Source organism: Dermochelys coriacea, chromosome 2 (genome assembly GCF_009764565.3).
Source record: "Dermochelys coriacea isolate rDerCor1 chromosome 2, rDerCor1.pri.v4, whole genome shotgun sequence".
In the NCBI taxonomy this organism is placed as follows: Eukaryota; Metazoa; Chordata; order Testudines; family Dermochelyidae; genus Dermochelys; species Dermochelys coriacea.
Genome location: NC_050069.1, coordinates 69,385,659 through 69,407,811, shown reverse-complemented (window position 1 = coordinate 69,407,811; position 22,153 = coordinate 69,385,659). Strand labels below are relative to the sequence as shown.

Genomic DNA, 22,153 nt, shown 5'->3' with positions numbered 1-22,153 from the left:
ATAGGTTGCATCCCTGACCATCTTGGCTAATGGCCATTGAAGGACCTATCCCTCATGAACTTATCCAATTCTTTTTTGAATCTCTTTATACTTTTGGCCTATACAACATCCCCGGCAATGAGTGCCACAGGTTGACTGTGGTATGTAAAGAAGTACTTCCTTATGTTATGTTAGTTTTCAACCTGCTGCCTATTAATTTCATTGGATGACTGCTGGTTATGGGAAAAACTTCTTTACTCACCTTTTCTACACAATTCATGATTTTATAGACTGCTATCATATCCCTGCTTAGTTGTCTCTTTTCCAAGCTGAAGTCAGTGTTTTTAATCTCTCATATGGAAGCTGTTCCATATCCTTAATTTTTGTTGCTCTTCTCAGTACTTTTTCCAATTCTAATATACATCTTTTTTTGAGATGGGGTACCAAACTACACACTATTAAACTATTAAAGGTTTGAGTGTACCATGGATTTATATAGTTAATTGATATTTGCCTTATCTATACAACCCTTTGCTAATGGTTCCTAACATTGTTTGCCTTTTTGATTGCCACTGCACGTTGAGTGGATGTTTTCAGAGAACTATTCACGACTTCCAGATCTTTCCTGAGTGAGGATCCAAGTTCTGTTATCACAGCTCTCCATACAAAATGGAGTTCAAAATGCAAAGTAATGCACGTATCAACACGGAATTTCGTCTGCCATTTTGTTGCCCACTCACCCAGTCTAGTGAGATCCCTTTGCAACTCTTCGCAGTCTGCTTTGAATTTACAAAAATTACTCAAGGTAAGAGTCTGCAAATTTTCACCTCACTATTTACCCTTTTCCCCCCCAGATCATTTAGGTATATGCTGAACAGCACTGGTCCCAGTACAGATCCCTAGGGGACAATGCTATTTACCTCTCTCCATTCTGAGAATGGACTATTTATTTTTGGTCTTTTAACCAAATTACTGATCCATGAGAGCACCTTCCCTCCTATCCCAGCATAACTTACTATACTTAAGAGCCTTTGGTGAGCAACCTTGCCAAAGGCTTTCTGAAAGTCTTCGTACACTGTAGCCACATGTTTGCTGACCCCCTCAAAATTCTAATAGCTTTCTGAGGCACGTCTTCCCTTTACAAATCATGTTCTTCCGTTTCTGATAATTTGGTTCTTCACTATAGTTTCAACCAGTTTGCCTATCAAATAAAATATTTTGTCTGACCCAAAACACTGTTTGCATTTAGTGTTTAAATCTTAAAACAGCTCTGGAGGAAAACATTCTGATTTTTCGTATTAAAAACAGTCAAAATGAATGGTTTTTCAAGTTGCATTTCCCCCTCCACAAATTTGGAAAAAAAGCCTTGATTCACAAAGTGTTTCAGTATTGCCAAATCTGAATTTTTGCTAAAGAAGTTTTGGCTGAAAAATTTTCCCTAGCTCTACTGTATAGGCAATTAGATTTGAAGAAAAATGGGCAAAAGCCATTAGCCAAAGTTTAACTTAAAGTTGGCAGTTTTGAGACATTAAATTACATGGTCACAAACACATGCAATATTGCCTCAAACTAAATAGAGCAAGATGCCTGAATACCACATCTGTTATGCTAATTAACTTCAGTTTCCAATTTAGGTCTATATTTGACCCATTAGGACAAGAAACTCAAAATATTGAGGGAAGTAAGTTTCACAGGATCTTTACTCCTTAGCTATTCACCTGCTCCTGTTTCAATTTCAAACCTAGAGTCAAAATTCTCTCCACAGCAACTAATTACAACATAATTTTGTTTGACTTTAGGCTGGAATAAGAAATCAAGGAGAAGTTCCTATTTTTAATGTAAGTGTTCAAGTAGTAAGAAAGGGGAAGGTAGTTTTCAAAGTGTTTTCCACGTGGCATAAACCAGTCCTCAAGTTCAACCCAGGTTGTTACTATTTAAATTGGCTATTCAATGGTCAAGAAGCGGATTACTGGGCCCAGTCTAATTCCTACATAGCAGATATTTGACCACAGAGAACCACAATGGCATCAAAACTGGTCAATGATGAAGTGTGGGTGGGGCAGCTTGCAATATTTCATTTAAGTGCTCTACACCATCTTGTAGAAAGCGGACCCTCTGTTGTGGGTGTACCAAACTTTAAAGAAAGTTTTCCAATGTCTGACAAGCTTTGTGCTCAGTAATTCAAGCTTTGAAATAGTCATACATCCTGCCCCTTTATGCTGATGATTGAGCCCCTAAAGCAGATGCACATTCTGAATAACAGTCTTAAGAACAAACAATTTCTGGTTCTTATGGTTGTAACAAAAACCTTTTAAATGTGAACTGATGTCTCCAAATCCTAGACTAAAAACTGAAGGGACTGAGCTACCCCAGTGAAATGAATGGGATATAAACTCAAGGCCAGTGCATGCAAATTACATAATTTAATGCTCACATGGGCTAAAAGCAAAAAGCTCAGTAGTCCTAGAAGTATCTTGCATTGTTTTTATCTGTCCCTTCCAAATCCAGAAGCCAAAATTCAAAGGTAACCATATGAATTTAGTTGCTATCCAAAGAACATATTCTATTCTTTGTTTAAGCCTCATTGTCAGTGGGAGAGTCACTGCAACTAGAATAAGGCCTTAATTGAAGATCTAGAGGCCCTAGTTGGATATAAAATTTAGTCCCTGCCATAGGAAGGACACTGTTGCTTAAAGCTAATATTCTTATGTTTCACAGTAATCAGTGTACAGGTGTTCTGCTGAGGTCTAGCAAGCCACAATGGGTTATATTTGGGCATTCAAGAAGAGCTCTCTGAATATTGCATTTATATTTGAAAGTTGCTAGTTTCTAACTAATGTTTTATAAAATCATTTCAAATGCAGTCAGATTTACAGTACAAAGTCCTCTAGTTTTCCATATCTACTCCCCTCTACACAAATCAAACCTTTTTACACATTACCAGTTTAAAGAATAAGCACAGGGGTTTGACATGAACCCATAGTACAAGAAGTGTCCTGTATGGTCAATTCATATCCTAAAGAACATAAAAGATTCAGCCAGCAGCCAACTCAAGGACAAGCTTTATGCTAGCACTAAAAAGAACAAGAACCAAAAATAAAATTGCTATCTCCTATTCAGAAATAGCCTTGTAAAACCATCAGCTGCACTAACAATTCATTTAAAAGGTAGTTTCAATATTTGTTTGACAAACCTTGAGCATCACCACGTGTGTCAGTCTATTGTTTTCCTCAGTTGCTTTTCTGCAGACTTCATTCGCTTCTTGTAAGGTTTCATTTAATTTTTGTATTTTAAACTTTAGAGATTTTATAAGCTGCACAAAACAATATTAAAGTAAGAAATCCTTGAAAGTTTTAAGGGTATATACCCTTAATTCATGGAGTTAAACATCTGAGAGAGTGTTATTAGTATTCCACAGTAACAGGCCATTAAGACCACGGAATGTAAAAGTGGTCCCATGGTAGAACAATGGAATTTTACAAGTGTATCTTAACCACAATAAAGTACAACCAACACATTAGAATTGTTGGATCAGATGTACTGCAGGAATAAGCAGTTGCCATTCCACTAAAGACAGGAAAGTTGTGATCACTTACACCAGTAGTAAGAATGGAAGGAAGGACCACAGACTGCTCCTGGAATAACCTCACATGCTGGGCAAGGGGCAGTTTAAAGCCTACTTTCTCTCCCTGCCCCCAACACTGTTCTATTGATTGTGTTTGACTAGTTGTGAACTAACTGAGCAGGAGCATAGTTGAGATAGAGGCCCAACCTGCTAATCAAAATAGGTTTTGAGAATTAGTGCCCCCACCTATACTCACTACAAAAAAAAAAACAAACAAAAAACAAAAACACACCACACAACAAAACCTCCACTATTAAGCTAGTTCTCCAAAAGGCTTTGAGGTTATAAATACTTGTATTAAAAAAAAAAAATCCTTGTGCTCACTATGTTAAATGGGCATATATGGGAGGTGGAAAACTATGCAAGGTAAGAGCTGAGCCACTGAGTAGGAACGTATGAGAGAAGTGAAGCAGGATAGAAGAGTGGGATTTCCAGGAGAATGAATAATTCTTTTAGGCTGCCCCCATTGCTTGAAGTCCCAGGCTGCCATTGCAGCAATAGCTTTCTGCTCTTTTAGCCATTTTAAAATTCGAAATGCTAAAAACTCACAATTAAGCTTTTACACTAGAAAGCAAGTTTCATTTTCAGGCCAAAAAGTTGAAATTGGCTTCAGGGCCAGAACTTGCTGCTGAGATTCTGGAGACTGGGGATAAGATGATGAGTGACTAGTCCAGGGACTTTATATACTCTAAATTAGAGTTAGTAAAATATAGTAAGTTTCTCACGAAAGTAAAAAATGTCTTGTTTTCAGCAGAAATTAAATGTTTCTCAATTATGAGTATGTTTATTAAAGTTGGCCTACTCCAGGGTGTGAATTAGTAAGCGACTGGTGCACATTATGAACAGTAGAAGGAATTCTGCTTTGGGGTCATGCTTAAACATATGAGGCACATACCAGTAAGCCTAATGCACACCCTGGATATTACAGCAATGAGCCAATTATGTCTGACTTCCAGATCTGCACTCCATCCAGAAAACAGCTTTGGCACCCAACCAAGTAGTTGGTTTTACTTCACTGTAACTTTAGTGCTACACCCGGGGGGGAGGGGGTTGGAAAGAGTCCGGTGGCACCTTAAAGACCAACAGATTTATTTGCTTACAAGCTTATGCCCAAATAAATCTGTCAGTCTTTAAAGGTGCTACCGGACTCCTCGTTGTTTTTGTGGATACAGACTAACACTACTACCCCTCTGATACAAAAAGAGAAAGGACGGACTGATTTTTTAAAAGGCACTGATCTGAAATTCAAGATCTGTGTTGTTACCTGGCTTCCTTGAGCAAGTTAATCTACGCATTTGGTCCTCATCTCTAAAATATGGGGGCAATAATTATTTCCTACCTCAAAGGATTGTTGATTAAAGTGTTTGTGAGGCATCCTGATCCTAGTTTCATCGCATCCCATTAGAGATCACATGCAACTGTCACTACAAGAGGACATTCAAGCCAGTATGCAAGAGCCCAATTCCCATTTTAGGCATCAAAGAAAACTCAGCATATTGGGTAGGAAAGCTACTTTTGAAAGCTGTTCCCCACTTGAGAGAGTTCTATTGCTGAGCACTTGAAGATCTGACCCTTACAGGGTAGAGCCCTCAATCACCAAAACAATCCCCCACTCATCCAAGTCTAGGACAAGATAGAGAAATTTACCTCATCTTTCTCATTGCACTGTCTCTGCAATACGTCTGTAGTTCTCTGCATCTCCTTATATTTAAGATCTGTATATGACAAAGAGAATTAAGCTGGTTTATACTCTACAAGAGCATACTGGGAGAATATTAGATGCTTACCTGATTTTACTTTGTCCTCTGCAGTCAACATATCTGAATTTGGGATTCCCAAAGCCAACAATCCATCTGACCGCTCTACAAATTTTTGTTGCAACTCTAGTATTTTCTTATCTCTGTCCTGAACAAAGAAATGCACACTGATATTTATGTAAAGAGAATCTACACCTTTGACTAAAAGATTGGTCTTTAACCAAGTTTACTACTGCAAATGTTGATCATATTGAACATTCCTTTATTTTGGAAACAGTTGCCAATTGAAGGTTTACTTTTAAAGTTACTCTTACTGAATCTTCTCTAGACATTTGTGCCACTCTTGCCAATGCAGCTGTGTATTTCACACCACCAAAGTCCACTTCTGAAACAGTATACAAATTGAATAGTACTGTTAAGGTGTGCCTCACCGAAACAAAGCAAAAGCAACGCCTGTGGGGATTGCTATTGAGGATCGCTCCTCCACACTAAGGACAGTGTTTAAACTCCGGTGAGGGCATCAGTGGGGAACACTAAACTAGGCACGAGATTGTGAGACTTCGGCCACAGGTGTTGAGAAGGAACTGCATTGGGGTAGGCAAGATGCCATCTCAGATGGCCAGGGAAGGAGCCAGAGCATGAGTGCTACCCCTCTAAAGGTATTGCTAGGCAAAAGGCTCTGGCTTGCTGGATATGTACACACCTACAGTGGAATACATGGCTGCATCTACTTGAAGAATGTGTAATTTAGTGTAGGATACAGCTACTAAAAGTCTCGAGTCTAGACTCAAAAGCCTTTTGGGTTTTATTCAAAATTTTGATTTCTCGCCACATAACTACCAACCTCCTGACCATCAACTGCTTCCTTCTGGACCTTCAGAATTAAGAGCTGCTACAAGGGCTATCCCTCTCACTCACCATGTCTCCACTCTGCTTTTCCTCCACACATTCCCTCTCAGAGACTGAAGTCTTGCTCCCACCCTCTACCTCCTTGCAAGCCGTGGGATCCCGTCTTAGCTCCTGGCTTCTATGCCATCACTCTCATACCCCCAATCCTTTGTGTTGCTAGCTTCCTCCTCCAGTTATTCTAGGTCTTTTTTCCTGACGCAGCTTGATCAAATCCACATTCCCTCCAGTTATAACAAAGTCCTCACACACACACATAGATGTGTCTGAGTGGAGTGTGCAGGTAGTGTTTCCACACACACAACAGGGCTCACTGGTGTTAGCCATGTAGAGTGTCTATGCTGCAATAATGCACACACAGCTGGCCTGTGCCAACTAACTCAGGCTTGTGGAGCCTGGGCTATGGGGTTAGAAAACTCTAGTGCAGACATTCAGGCTCAGGCTGGAGGGTCCTAAAGCCCAAGCTCCAGCTAGAATGTCTACACTGCAATTTTATAGCCCCCCAGTCCAAGTCTGCCAACATGGGTGAGCTGCAGGTGTTTTATTGCAGTGTAGACATATCCACAGCCAGAGTTCCCAGAGAAGCTATTAGCATAGAAACAGTATCAGAAGGAGCCTGCGACACCCTACTAGCACAATATGACCATGTATTCACAGCATCAATGAGCTGAGCTACCTCAAAAGTTATTTTGGTGGCTTAGTTTACAATGTTATAGTTAGAGGGAGAATTCCTGGAGGATACCTTTAAGGAAAGGCAATGTTACATAGGCTGACAATTTAAGGACACTACATAGACTTCATTTGTTTTTTAATTGCAGCGTACCTCAACTTTCTCTTGTTCAGCTACAAACTCTTCTATTGGAACATAGTGATCTTCAACTTGTTCCATTGCACACAAATATGCATGTTTCTTTATAGCTTCCTTATACATTTCAAATGTATTCTCCAACTTTTCCTCATAACTTTCTCTCACATCTTCCAAGCGTTTACTGAGAATTATTAAAAAAAAAAGACCAAGTTAGCTTGAGTGCTACATTTACAGAATTTTACAAGTGTCAAAGCGTTAATATTTCAAAACTACATGTGAAACCTAGAAAGTTGGACAAAAGATTCAAAGTAAATAATCATGAGGTTAAATGGGAGACTAGCAGAAGAAATGTACACTATAAGTTCTACTTTTTAAGCTTGCAGTAATTTCACTTAGTCCTTGAGACAGTCAGTCTTGTCAGATTCTATTTCAGTATCAGAAAAAGAGTTCATTCATTCTAGTTAATCTATAGTACTAGAACATTGTAAATTAAGTAATAGAGAAATCAAGAGAAGTGTTGTTTCTGACTCTTACTGTCTAGATATTAGATATTAATGCTAACAAGGACTTTGAGCTACCTGCAATGGTGCTATAATGCAAGTCTGTGGGACAACTGTATATGCAACAGGAAGGGTTATGTGCATATTTAATACTGGAAGTCAGGTCAAGTTTGGTTGGTCTAGTTTTCTATAGTACTTTGGCTTGGCAACAGATATTTGCTAGTCCAGGAAAGCTTAACACATGCTAGGTCACAAGCTTTGATCTCTCATTCAGCGGATGCAGTCACAGTACACCAACTGGCAAGACTGAAAAAGGCTCAGAGGAATTTATATGGTCCCCATTACGGTGAGGCACTCAAATACTGCAATCTTTAGTGGATTTATACTCACACCAACCACAGAGGTTGGGAAAATGCTATTCTCCCCCAATGTACAGTGGCAGAACTGAAGCACAGCTAGCCTAAAGTCACACAAAGCTAGTGGAGCAGAAGGCAATTGAACCTGGGGCTCCCGATCCCAAGCTAGCACTCTAAATACTTGACCATCTCTCCTCTCCTTAATATCTAGGCTCAAGCCCAGAGGTGGGCAAACTACAGCCTGTGGGCCACATCCGGCGCATGGGACCCTCCTGCCCAGTCCCTGAGCTCCTGGCCCAGGAGGCTAGTCCCTAGCCCCTCCCCTGCTGTTCCCCCTCCCCCGCAGTCTCAGCCTGCCGCACCACCGGTGCAACGCTCTGGGTGGCCAGGCAGCACAGTGGCCTGACTTGGTGCTTTGGGCAGCGCAGCTGCAGTGCCGCTAGCCACCGGTGCTCCAGGCAGCGCGGTAAGGGAGGGGTTGCATAGAAGGTAGGGTAGTTTGGGGGTGTGGTCAGGAGTTGGGGCTGTCAGAGGATGGGGAACAGGGGGGTTAGATGGGGCAGGGGTCCATCGGGGGAATCTAGGGGTGGTGGGGACCAGGCGTGGCCTGGTTGTTGGGGGAGGGAAGAAAGACAGCCTCTCCTAACCGGTCCTCCATACAATTTTGGAAGCCTGATGTGGCCCTCAGGCCAAAAAGTTTACCCGCCCCTGCTCAAGCCCCTTTGAGATTGAACTCCTATGAATTTGATCCACTTTTAAAAAAACTTGAGCCTAATCTACAATTTAGGTCTTATTTTGGCATACAAGTGCAGTTTGAGGAACCAGCATAAGCTATACTGGTATAAGCACTTCTATTCCAGTATAAAAATGCATCTACATCAGGAAGGTTTTGCTGGTTTAACTGTGTAGATTAACCGACCACTCATGCTCCAAACATAACCATGTTGATAGATTTAAGTTTAAACCAAGCCTTAGATGGGCTATCCCAGCCTTAATTTTTTTTGGGGGGGGGGCCCCCCGGGGAGAACCACAGCAAGTTTCCATCAATAGACAGTGACAGACCTGACACATTAAACACTACTGTAAGAGGTGTCTAACCAATTGTCTCCAATTTTACTACATTACAATAAAATTTGTGGCATTCCTATTAGGCTCATCTTAGTGCCAATCACGTAAAATACAGGGGTGAGGGACACAATCCCATTGTGATTTTTGCAGTTTTTTTGTGTTTTGTTTTTTAGAACTCCCCTGGAAAAAACAAGGGACATCTCCCAAGAAAAGATGTAAAAATGCTACAGGTAATTTCAGGTTTCTTTAGTAGTGTGCAGATGTTTGCAATCTCAGTGCATGCTTGATTTCTCTGTGTTTAGTCACCTGCCAGAGAGGCCATGGTCTATCATGACTAGCCTCTTCTTAAAATGTCAGACAACTGTACTTTAGTGGAGCAGAAGCAGAAGAAGTTGAATGAAAATGAATAGCAGAAACAAGATGAGAAAAACTAAGCAGATGATTTGTCTTGCCATACAAGTGCTCCTACTACCTAACATAAGTACTAGTGTATCCAACACATACAGGAATGACAAAAAGATGACCGGTGAATGGTTGGCAGGAAAGAGGTGGTCTGAGAAGAGCTGGACAGGGTGAGACTATTTTTCCATGAACTATTTGAAAGCAGTCACTCATTGTATGTGGCCATGGTTCGCCACTCCCACTGGCCACGGGAAGGGCAGCCAGCACATCCCTTGGCCTGCGCTGCTTCCCGCAGCCCCCATTGGCTGTGAGTGGCCTACCCCAGCCAGCAGGAGCCGCAATCAGCTGAACCTGCGGACATGGCAGGTAAACAAACTGGCCCAGCCTGGCCTGGCCAGGGCTTTCCCTGCACAAGTGGCAGACCGACTTTGAGAACCACTGCCCTATGTCACATGCAATAGCATTTGAAATAGGCATCAACTTTGCAGATCCCCAAAATATTGAACCAATCCTGGAGTTACCACAACCATTGCTCAGAACCAGCTCTATGTTGTGTGTGCAGTCACATTGTCTTAGCCACCAAGAAGGCAGTAATGGTTCGTGGAGCTGGCAAAAAAGCTACACAAAAAAAAAAAAAAAAAAAAAAAGATAGAAAATGTAGTGTGCTTAGAAAGGTGTTCTGCCACTTATGTAGCAGTTTGTATTCTATGGCAGTCTAGGAGAGCATCCTCAGAGGTACTAAGTGTATGTGATTAGACCTATCATTCTTACCTGATCTGGTAGATTCTCATGTATGGGAAAGTCAGAATGAGATCCTCCAGTAATTTCAGGTTAACCATAGAATAAATTCAGTGTTGCATGCAGAGGGCATCACCACTTTCTTTTTTTTTTGAAGCATGCAACAGTAGTCTGATCACAGATATTTTCTAGTCTAAAGCTCTATTGTTCCCAAGAGCAAAAAAGTTGGCCAGTCATTAGCTTCCTCTAAATGGTGTATGCATGAAATGTTCTTATTCTATATCATGTTACATAATTTTGATGGTGTCATCACTTACCTCCAGGTTTCCTCCGTTTCCAACAGTTGTTGAAACATGGCTTCTGCCATCTCTTTACGTATCTGCACCTCAAGAAGTAGTTTACTCTGCCTTTCTGCAACTAGTGTCTCCTTCAGGTTCTCAGTAGTTTTCAAGAGCTCCTGCATTTAAAATACTTCACTTCAGAAACCACTTCAGGAGTAACAATGCAATTCAAATAACCCTTTTTTTTAAATTTACCAGGCAATGGTCTTCATAAAAGCCTTCTCTACCCGTCCACTATGGAACATGAAACCCCATCTCATGGGCCTTTCTATGTTGGTTTTCCTATTGAAATACCTCAGTTCTGTTGAAATCTAATTATGTGCCCAAGAAAAGGATTTTGAGCCTACTCCCACTGAAGTCAATGGGAAAACTGATATTTACATCAAGGGTTATATCTTGCTCCTACTAAAAATAACTGTTAAGTCTTTCCACATTTTGGGATCACCTCCAGAGTTTCCTGCTCTGCGGGCTGGAAAGCAATACATAGATATAAAATTGGACTACTGAGAATGGATCAGTTCAGAAGTGAACAATTTGAGTATTGATTTGCAGCAGCAACCACTAGTATTTAGCAATCTAGACAATTGTTAAATTGTGCACCATGACAGATCAATTAGACAAGAATGAATCTGGCATGACACAAATGAGGACAGTTTTTTTTTTAACAATGTTCTTTCAAACCAGTAGGTGAGAGTTTGTTAGCCATGTCATAGCTTAATGAAATTGACACAATTCTTCACTTGGATAATTTATTAGATTAAAGGTTGCTTTATGCTACTAAATTATTAAAAGTTTAACTATCAAGTGACTAACAGAGGTTGACTGTTAGTGAATGACCAGGAAGTTGGCTACATAGTAGTAAAAATCAGAGCCAATAGAAAGAGGTTGCATTTCTTGCACATTTTAGTTTTTAAAGCAGCTTCTAGCATTCAAAAGAAAAGGTTGAAGAGGAACTCAAATTTGAAAACATTTACTGCAAACGCACAACTCTTCCCAGTTTGACAATTTGTTTTCACCTTGGTATTTAATTGAAAAAAAGATGCTAGATTCACACACAATAAGGCCAGAAGGGACCACTATGATCACCTAGTTCAGTGATACTCAGACCTCAGTGGTTCAAGAGCCAAATAAGTGATCAGCATTGCTCAAAAGACCCACAGTAGTGTGAATTCATAGTTTCATTTACTATATATTCATATTTAAACAGTATGACACGAAAATATTTAGTTTTTAATATATTATTCTCACAGCCAAGTGACTGACCAAGCATTATTTTATCAAGTACAATTAGTTAACATAGTAAAAGCATCCCGATTGGTTAATTAAATCTCAGTGTTTTAATATCATGTGCTACAAAGAGCTGTAGAAGACACATTAAAGAGCCACTTGCAGCTTGCAAGCCTCAGTCTGAGAATCACGGACCGAGTCCAACCTACTGAAACCACAGGCTATACAATTATTCCCAGAAGTTGAATTAGTTTGCCTTTTAGAATGATATCTAATCTCATTTAAAAAAAAAAAAGGAGATAAGTCTACCACTTCCTCAGATAAGATGTTCTAATGTTTAATTACTCTACTACCAGAATACCGCATCTTATTTCGAGGTTGAGTATGTCCAATTTCAACTTCCAGCCATTGAACTTAGGTCTTTATCAGCATGACTGACAAGCCTCCTCTATCAGAGATCTTAAAATGTTTACATACCTATACACAGTGACCTTCTCTTCAATAAGATGAATAGACTAAGCACCTTAAGCTTCACATCAATAAGGCTTGTATTCCAGCCCCGGCTCATTTTTATAGCTCTCATTTAACCTCTCTCCAGTAGGTCCACAAACTTTTTTAAGTGTGGACACTGACTGTACACAGTATTCTAACAACTGTCTTACCAACCCTGTACACAGAGAAGATCAATTCCTCATCTCCCCACCCGTTTGTTTTGTAAACTACAACCAAGGATTACGATAGCCCTTTTAGCCACAACATTGTTCTGAGAGCTCATGTGGAGTCTTAGCTACAATGATCCTTAAATCCCCATAAGTCACTGCTTTCCAAGACAGTCTCCCATCAGTATGGCCTGCATTCTTTGTTCCTACGATGTAGTGCCTTGCATTTGGCTGTATTAAAATTCTTGGTTTGTGACCATTTAACCAGACAATTCAAATCACTAACACTAATCTAGTTTCATTTATTACCTCACTAATCTTTGCTACTAATGTTTGCATAGGACAGATTTCCTCTCATCTAAACAGATTCTAAAAATATATTGACAAAGTGTTGGACCAATAACCAACCATTTGGGGATGCTGCAACTAATGGCCCTGTTCAATGACATCTCATTAACCACCTTCATTTTGAGATCCGTCAGTTAGCCAATTTTTAAATCCATCTAATGTGGGCCCTGTGAATTCCATATAATGCAGTTTTTAATCAAGATGCCATGGAGTACTAAGTAAAATGGCTTGGAGAAATCTAGGTATATCAACAAAGTTGCTTTTAATCAATCAGACCTGTAATTATTTAAAAAGGGTTACAGGTCTGACAAGACCTATTCTCCATGAAACCATCTGAACTGGAATAATATTTTTAGCCTCTAATTATTAATAGATTTTCAAATTAACTGTTCTATTATTTTGCCCAAGACTGATGTCTTGCTAACTAGTCTAGAGTTCCCTGGGTCATCCCTTTTACTCTTTAACAATTGGAATCATGTTGGCAGACCTTCAAGCCTTTGGAACTTCCCCAGTTTTCCAAAATTTGTTAAAAACTAACATTATAATTCAGAGCTCCTCAGCTAGTTCTTTTAAGATTCTTGCGGGTAAAATTATTTTCAAATCAACAGACCCAGTGTTTAATTTTAGCAGATGTTACCTCAGATCCTCTGTTAAAAAGATAGCAAGCCTTCTATTCCAACCACATCATATAGGATGGATTCTGCATTTATATGATGATTTGTATATACAAAGCAAGTTACAGACATTAACCTTATTCTCATCATGCAAGATGGGTTTGTTAAAGTGATCTGTAAAGGTTTTAAAGACACGTTTGTGTCTTTAACGTTCCCCAGGAGGAAAAGGTTAGCAGTTTAAAAATAATTGGTGCTGTCTTTTAATAAAAATAATTTTTTACTTTCTTACTTTCCTGCTTAGATATTGCATCAGATTTACATCACAATCTGAGAAGGGTTTAAAGAGGCATCCCAATCTAAATATTCACTTCCTCTGAGCTTTTCCTTTTGACCTGAAATTTCTAATGCTTACCTTCATTTCTATTCTACTTAGCCATCTTAAAGCTAGGCTGGGCCATCCTACCATCCCACAGGATGTTAAAATTACATTGAGCAGGAACCCAAGCGTTTCAGATTAGGCAACTTGTCCCTTCTCCTATTATTTGAATATACTGACTGAAATATACTGTGGTATAGGGGACTGATTAGATTTTAACTACCTCATGGGTCATGATAGTGATGTCCACTTCCTCTTCAGAGGAGGTATCGATATCTTCATCGGGAAACTCTTCAGCAGATATGTTGGCATCAAAATGTACTATAGGCTTGCCATCCTTCCCAACCAGTTTTGGGGCAAAATATCCGAAGGTTTGGGGGTGGATTGTCTGAATAACCTGAAAAATAGTCATAAAATTTTATGTACTGTGGAGGAAACGGCATTTATTTCTTTCTGATAATATAAAGGAGCTATGTTAAAAAAACCTTCCATCTAGCAAAGAATCTGTTAAAATACATATACTTTTTAGATAAATCTTAATGATGTTGTCCCTCAGTTTTTTGTTTTTTAAAAAAGATCTTCCTTATTTTCAGACTTGATATGGTTAGTTATCTAAGCAGAGATTCAGAAAAAATTTCCGAATTTTAGCTTTTGGCACATTTGCCATGAATGACCAAGAGCAATTGCCTAGCGTGGTTATTGTCTCATGTGGGATGTAACTGAGAGGTTCAGGTATCCCCCCTGATGGGCAAGATGAAGATTGAGTCATAGGACCTTGATCAGAGAAGCTCAGGGGATTCTGACAGACAAGCTCTATCCATCCAGAGATGGAAGCAGCATGTACCATGAGGGAACTCAAAACAGGGAAAGCTCTACATTGAGAGCACTGTCAGAAGCCCTGACTTAGGAGCTCTAACAGTTTGAGTGTAATAGAGTTTTACATTTAAAAGTGGGTTTACAGCTCCAAACCAGAAATAAGATTCTCTTTCCATCAAGTAAACAGCTCCCTCATGAGAGCAGCAGGAAGTGAACAACAAGAGGCAGCCCAGCAACTGATTCTGTGGGGCAGCTGTCAGGAAGAAATAGGAAAGGGAGTAGAGCAAGGCAAGATCAAATACTACCCAAAATCCTGCATTAGTGATGAGGCAGGGAGGATAGGAACTAGCAACCATCTATGCAGGGGGGAAATTGGTCGGGGTCGGGTGGGGAGGAAGAGAGAGTGTGCATGTGCGCCAGCCACTCCCAAAGTAAAGATTATTTCGGATATTGGTTATAAGATACTAGAGAGATTGCCTCCTCTTACTTCATCTCTTGAAGCTGCTGTTAAAGAGCTTTGGGACAAATAGTCAGCTTGTGCAACAAAATTTACACTTTCATAACTTGTGCATGCACACGATGTGTAATTACAATTTATTATTTGCATGTACACAGGTAGCATAACATGGCCAACACTCTGTCTAGTCACACTAGGTAACTGTACTTAGCTTAGTGCATACTAATATAGTAATGCAATTCTGCATACCTGACTGAAAAGCCACAATTTCAAGAAGATTAAGACTATTAAAAACTTTTTGCAAACAAGCAACAGCACTTTATATAGGAAGTAGTATGGTATTTTATAAACCCATAAGAGACAAGGCAGTTGCGCTTCAAATCAAGAAGTCCTTAGCACATAGAGACCATGTGATCTGGAGTTTCAATATATAGTCAATCTAGGCAATTTATAAGTTAATGTAAGAATGCTTCAAGTAGAAGACTTCTACTTACCTGTTTGGCTGTAGCAGAAAATTTCATTAAGTGTAATGTCTCACTGTGAGTGGAGGCACACTGATTAATGTTGACAATCATACAAGCTTTGCCTTTACCACAGAAGAATGGTTGAAACAGGCGGGTGAGTTTACTCTCTCTGAATGGAATATAGCTGTGTTTCATACTTAAAGAGAAAATTGTACAATTTCCATAAAGGAAACAGTGAGTTGAAATATCACACCAATAACTTTTCTAGATCCACTCTGAGGAATCATACGCACTTCTCCATAAGAACACCCAAATTTGAATGCAACATTCCTATCCAACAAAGCTGAACATATTCCCAAATACTGTCCAAGGAAAAATATTTTAAAAAGTCAAGAAAAAAAGAATAGACAACAAATCTGTATTTTTGGACAAGTTCATACCAGTCACAAAAAGGAGATACTTGAAGAAATCTCATCCGGAGTACAGTCTATTTCTGACCTCTCAAGTGAGAGTACTTGTACAGATTGAGAAAAAAAATCTGCACTTATGAGAGATATTGGTTGCTCGCAGTATAAGAGTCACTGGTTTTGCAGTTTCATGTATTTTCTACTACACTCCCACATACAATAGTTTTTCCTCACAGGAAAAGAAGAATTAAATTTCCACTGAATGCATCTGATGAAGTGAGCTGTAGCTCATGAAAGCTTATGCTCAAATAAATTTGTTAGTCTAAGGTGCCACAAGTACTCCTTTTCTTTTTAAAGAAATTTATTTTATTGTAGTGATGTTTTCAACAAACATTGCTAAATGTACATGGTAAGTGAACCATTGTCCAAGTTTGCAGAACCACTAACCATGCAGTGCACTGCATGGTTAGTCTTTTAGCTGAACTAAAACTCAAGTTATTATTATAGGTCTTCTCACTTACGTAGGATTCTGATTCTGCTTCAGTGCTGCAATGCATTTCCCAAGAATAAAAAGAGAATTATTAATATTCCCTGCTTCTTTGAGTCTGTCTCCAAAAGCTTGCGTCTTATTGCACCGTTCAGACCCAGCCAAGTCACAGAGAGACATTCTAAATGAAAGAATTAATCAGCAATATAAATATTGTACAAATTAAATACAATTTTTAATATGGTTTATTTTCAGATATGTTGGTGTGACATTTCTGGACACACATCTAAAATGTGAACTACTGAGTACCTTCTTTTTATTGTTTGATTCTTCAGTGGCTTTTGCAAACAGAAGGTAAGAAACATGGTTTTGTACAAAGCCTTCCTTTCAACACAAAGTCTAGAAGAGGGTATCAGATAATTAAGGCTGTGAGTTTGTCATGGATTCTGTGACCTCTGACTTCTGCAGCAGCCAGTGCAGCTCGCCTGGGGGCTGCCTGAGGAGCTCAGGCAAGCCCTGGGCCAGCTGCATGTGCCACTGCTGGGGCAGTCTCTGGCCACCGTCCCCCTTTCTCCCTCCCAAGCAGCAACAGGAGTTTGGGTGCGTGTGGGAGGGAGCTCAGGGCTGAGGTGAGGTCTCTGGACAGTGCTTACCTTGGGAGGCTCTCTGGAAGCGGCGATATGTCCCTCCCTCAACTCCTAGCTCCGCATGCTGCCTCTGCCTACAGGCACCATTCCCGCAGGTCCCATTGGTGGCAGTTGGGATGGGGTGAGCATGCGGAGCTAGGAGCTGAGGGAGCTTGGGAGGGATGTTGCCGCTTCCAGGGAGCCACATAGGGAGCCTGCCAGCCCTGCCAATCCCCGTCCCCCACACAGCCCCCAGGGCATGCTGTGTGCCCCCTCCCACCCAGGGCCACCCCCCCGGACATGCAGTGCGCCCTTCCCCCACCCCATGCCACCCCCACACCCAAGATTTAGTCAGATATATAGTACAAGTCACAGGCTGTGAATTTGTGTTTCCTGCTCATGACTTACTAAAAATACCTGTGACTAAAACAGTCTTACTGTTAATACAGCTATAGTTAAACACACTGCAACAGCTTAAATACTGACATTAGTATTTCAATATTCCATGGAGAGTTAGTTAAGCCAATGTATTAAAAAAAAAAAAAAAAAGACACACACAGTAAGGGCTATGATTTATATATAAACCCAATGGGAACTAGTGCATTCAGAGAATACATCACTCCTCTAAATCTTTAGTATCAACATTCATAGGAACCCAAATGACTGCTACCAATTGAATTGCTGAAGCACTTTCCCCTAGGGGAGAAAATACACTACAAAAAGTGCTTTGATAGTTATCCTAGTCAACTTCAGTGATGTGAAGGAAGGAAATACTAATGCAGAGCATTAGTAATAGTATCCATCTGTATTGTTTTTGGATGCAGAGTAGTTTGTTTCTTTCTGCAGCTTCCAACATCTGTTTAGAGGACAGGAGTTCCCCACAGGTTGACTTTTACAGCCAAGTGTCACTTTGTACATAATGAAACTTTTGTCATCAAAGTTTCAATTAGGCCATTGGTTTGCCCCCACATGACCCACCAGAATATTTGGAGAAACATTTGTGCCAGGATTAATAACTACATTTTAAAAAAAACCACACACACACACACACACACACACACACACACAAAACTGCATTCTGAGGACATTTAGGTTGCAAAGTCAAGTACTCAAAAGTTGTGATGTGCCCAAATGCAGATTGCCCATGCAACCTAAGCCTATGCAGATTTTAGCCCTTTGCATGTATATCACATCCTATCTCCACAAGATCCCTACCTCATTCAATACACAAGATGGGTGCTGCTCAGGGAATGAGGCAGTTCAATATCATTCAGTTGATGATCTTACCTTATTTACTGTAGACTAACCAAAGTGTGCAGGCAAATACAGAACACCTCATAGGGCAGTTCTCACCATAATATCAGATGTTAAATTCATATCCAATGAGAAGAGCACTGTTATCTTCCTCACTTAGGAAAATAACTGACTCACTGGCAGAGCCATGATTTCAAATCATAACATTGTGACTCAACTCCATACTCATGCCTCCAGATCACGCTGCCTTACTGCCTGGGAACCCACAGCTCCTAACAACTTCAGCTGAAGTCTGAGTGCTCAGAACTTCTGCCTATCAGGCCCCAGGTGGCTCAAAGGAGGCACCCAGAGAAAGAGGAACATGATTAGAGGCACTTGCCAAAATTGTGTCTTAAAGGACTTCCTCGGTGTAACACATGAGCTATGGCAGAAGCAGGGCTCTCTTGTTTGGCCTTCACCTGCCTTAAATCACAAGACCATCCTTCTACCTTCCTGAAGTCCTCTATTTTGTTCCTTTTCACTCCTACTAATTTCTAGAGGAAGGGAGAAAGGGATCCTATAGACATCTTTTCACTACACAACCCTGATTCAGTCCCTGAGCACTGTCCATTCTGTGCACTGCAGGAAGGAGGAGTCCTGTGGGGAAACAAGTTAGTATGCGTACAATACATACGATCACAAGCAGGCTGAATTAAGGTTGACTAAGCAACCTGCCATTACACAACTTCCAAGAGCTTGACTCTGCCACCCAAGTATTCTTTTAATAATGTAGTTTCCTAGGTTGTTTAAAAGGAACTACATAAAGCAGTAAAAACAAGATAACACCCATCTGCTCGAGATCATGCATCATTGGTAGAGTCTGGACTTTGAACCTTCTACAGTGTAGCACAGTTTGAGGTATGAGACTCACTATATTATATGACAGCAGCAAAAGGCAGTTACCATTCGGGGAGACTTTATGGGAGTCACATATTGAGTTGGGGGACATAGCCAAGCCTAGCTCCCCCTACAGAAGATGGGAAGCTCCTTCCCCACATGAGACCCCCAAGGAAGGGATAGTCAGGGGAAGACTGTCTTGCTCTCCCCGCTCCCAGAGAGGCTATTGCCATCTGGGGTTCCCTGATCAGTACATTCTATTGTTGCATTGGGATGGCTTGGGCCCACCCTTAGATTAGAATATTCATGTTCAGTTATTTCAATAGGCTACCAAAAGTTTCCTGGCTACAGATAGAAAGTGGCAATTTTCATAAGTTTCTCTCAACCATATCTTAATGCAATGGGACCAATAAAGCCAGCTTTCTGGACTCAAGACTTTTTCCCCTTACCAAGTTTTAAAGGTCTGCTGCAAACATGGCTCTGAAATACTCAAAGGTCAGAGAACAATTTATAATTCAGTATTAGGCAACTTAGACATAGGTTTAAACTACTAGTTCATGCATAAAATTAATTTTATTGTAGAATTAGGAAGCAAGACACTTACTCTGAAACTCCAAGAATACGAGGCTCAGCCTCATCACTTAGTCTTAGTAGTCGGATAGAAAATATGCTGTGACTAATAGGGAGACAAACAAGTTATCAACAATCTGACTTCCATCTAGAATTAATGTTCAACTTCACCTAGTATTTTGTTTTTACAAGTTGAGTGGGGTTAACAGAAAATTAAGGGTCAGACAAAATAAAGTTAAGGAGCATATTTGTAATGCATTAATTTGAATAGCCAATAAAAGTTGACAGTATTTAATACCATTAAAAACCAAAAAGGTAAAGAGAAACAAATAGAGGTTACTTGAAGTGTGGGAGTTAAGGATGGGATTTTAATTAGCTGCTTCTGAGGGGAAAAAAAAAGTGATTTTCATGATTCACACAGACTGTTTGGCGTAAGCAGCATAAAGAAATCTACAGATCCATGACAGATTCATTTTTGGATCCCTGAACGCAAGAACTTCAGACAGAAACTAGACCTTCCCCTGTGTTTGGAATACCAAATCCCTGGAAATAAGGGGAGTGGATTTGGAAGGGGGAAGGAGGAGAGGAGGAATCTGTCAGTCTGATAATTCACCCTGGTTTCTAGCATATGCATCATTTAGTTATTGTTCAGTTCACCCAATAATCTGTAAGGTTTTCCAGGTGCATAAACATTTTAATATCACAAGAAAATCCCAAATCAACCCCCTCAGGAAGAACCAGCCATTAGTGCTCCGATGGTTATACTTGGGCTGTCAGACCAAAGAGGGAAGCAAAATTTCGGAGTTAAGAATGTTCTCCTGCACAGTCTGAGCACTCCAGTTAATCTCCAAGTAGTTTGGCAGAAAGGCACCCCAATAGTCAAAGCACAATTCCTGAAGGAATTAGTTTTGGTGTGTACAGGCAATGAATTACACTCAGAAATTAACTGAAGTCAGTATTCTCTAGAACACCAGTGTAACTGTTCCATGTATGAAGTTCTGCTAACAAAGCAGATAACTAACGCAGAACAAAGCTAAGGGGTGTTCAAATGTAGCCTTCCTCTGTAGGTGGCTACAGGCTGCCACTGTTCAACAGGAAAGATCACAATCTCATGTTGAAAACAGACTGAAAAAAAATCCTTGGGCAACAGACAAATGGACATCAGGCAGCAGAGGATAAACCCTCCCAAGTTATAAAATTGAGTAATAAGTGGGCATACCTTTTCAACACAAGATTCTCTGCCTTTTTCCCCTTACTTCTGCTTAACCCAATATTATCTCATTCTTTTCTGGACTGAATTATAACCAGCTAGCTGTTAGCCACAGAGACTAAATGGAAAGCTGAATTGCAATATTCTAGTCTGGCAAAATGTAGACAGCCGAGCATCAGCATATAAAGGTTGTACTGCAGGTTAAATATAGTCTCTGGCCCTGAACATGTATGGAACAAGTGGGATGACAAGGAAATCCTGCGAAACCCCAGCTGGAGACAAGTAGTTGCCCAGTACCATCTTTGAGACCAAAAAGAAAACAGCCATTCCAATCCTGTTCCATTTATCCTTTACCAAGATCTGCTGATCATCTCAATCAACTGTATTGATCTAATTAAATTAACACGGATGCATGATTTGATCTATTTCACAGAAACTAATGAGACCAGTGCAATTTCTGTACCATAACCAAGTATAAGAGACTGAAGAGGTAAAGAAAACAAGGACTCCAATTATTGGTAGTTTTGCCATAATCTTCAGTTTTCCCCCTGAAAAGGGAAATTAGTGACAGGTTTGATACCCTGGCAAGTATAAATCAAGCAGAATCTTAAGCAATCAAATAATAACTACCACTTTGAAAGCACTTCTGAAAAGGGCATAATTTAATTTTTTCAGTTTAACAACAAAAAACTAAAGTACAAGGACATCTATAGTTACAGGCAGCAAACCTTCTACTTGAGTGCTGGTTCATTCTAGTGCAAGCCAAGCTTCGGTTCTTGTTTCCTATTTTTAGGATTTTGCAAGCCTCTTCAGTACTCTGAACATTGATCCACTTTAAGTCTGCAGAAAGAGACTTGTTTACAAATACATCAAGTCATTAATATTTGTATAGGACAACCAAAGTCACAAAAGTAATGTCATTACCTTTTATATAAGAGTTTCCTCCTTGATCCTCACAGATCCTTAGAACTTTGCGTTTTTGATTTTTTGATATAGCAAATACATCCATAAGGTCATACACACACTCATTATAAATTTCACAGAAGGAAACCCACACTGAAGACTGCATTCTCTGATGCTTAGTCCCATCAGTGTCAAGTAAAACTGAGTCCTCCACTGTTAAAGAAGATTAAAAAAAAATTAAAGTTTACCCAAGCGCCTTATTGGCGAGTCTGAAATTCAGTAGCCTCAGAAATTCAAATGGCAGAAAGTCCCTATTAAACATAATTTTGTACACGAAATGTAAGCTTTGTTACTTCTCCCAATTTTTTGCGTATACCTA

The 22,153-nt window shown here is 40.0% G+C and overlaps 1 protein-coding gene and 1 long non-coding RNA gene across 9 annotated transcripts in view; one reads left to right on the top strand and one right to left on the bottom strand.

Annotated features, from left to right (window-relative positions):
- The window catches only part of LOC119850918 (kinesin-like protein KIF20A), a 40,262-nt gene that overhangs the window by 3,571 nt on the left and 14,538 nt on the right, over positions 1-22,153 (bottom strand). For 5 of the 8 annotated variants that reach the window (XM_038389809.2, XM_038389808.2, XM_043507845.1 and 2 more), the window contains exons 8-18: positions 21,796-21,987; positions 21,600-21,711; positions 19,696-19,767; positions 16,370-16,516; positions 15,472-15,637; positions 13,928-14,101; positions 10,457-10,596; positions 7,091-7,256; positions 5,392-5,509; positions 5,252-5,319; positions 3,173-3,292 (exon numbers count right to left, since the gene is read on the bottom strand). In XM_038389809.2, the coding sequence (XP_038245737.1) occupies positions 3,173-3,292; positions 5,252-5,319; positions 5,392-5,509; positions 7,091-7,256; positions 10,457-10,596; positions 13,928-14,101; positions 15,472-15,637; positions 16,370-16,516; positions 19,696-19,767; positions 21,600-21,711; positions 21,796-21,987 (1,475 nt within the window). Of the gene's footprint in view, positions 1-3,171; positions 3,293-5,251; positions 5,320-5,391; positions 5,510-7,090; positions 7,257-10,456; positions 10,597-13,927; positions 14,102-15,471; positions 15,638-16,369; positions 16,517-19,695; positions 19,768-21,599; positions 21,712-21,795; positions 21,988-22,153 lie in introns of those variants that run through there. The other 3 variants (XM_043507849.1, XM_043507851.1, XM_043507850.1) reach the window with 3 other exon arrangements.
- LOC122458686 lies at positions 366-21,901 on the top strand. Its single transcript, XR_006278834.1, has 3 exons — positions 366-377; positions 1,848-1,861; positions 21,526-21,901. It is a non-coding gene; the product is annotated as an uncharacterized LOC122458686 (long non-coding RNA).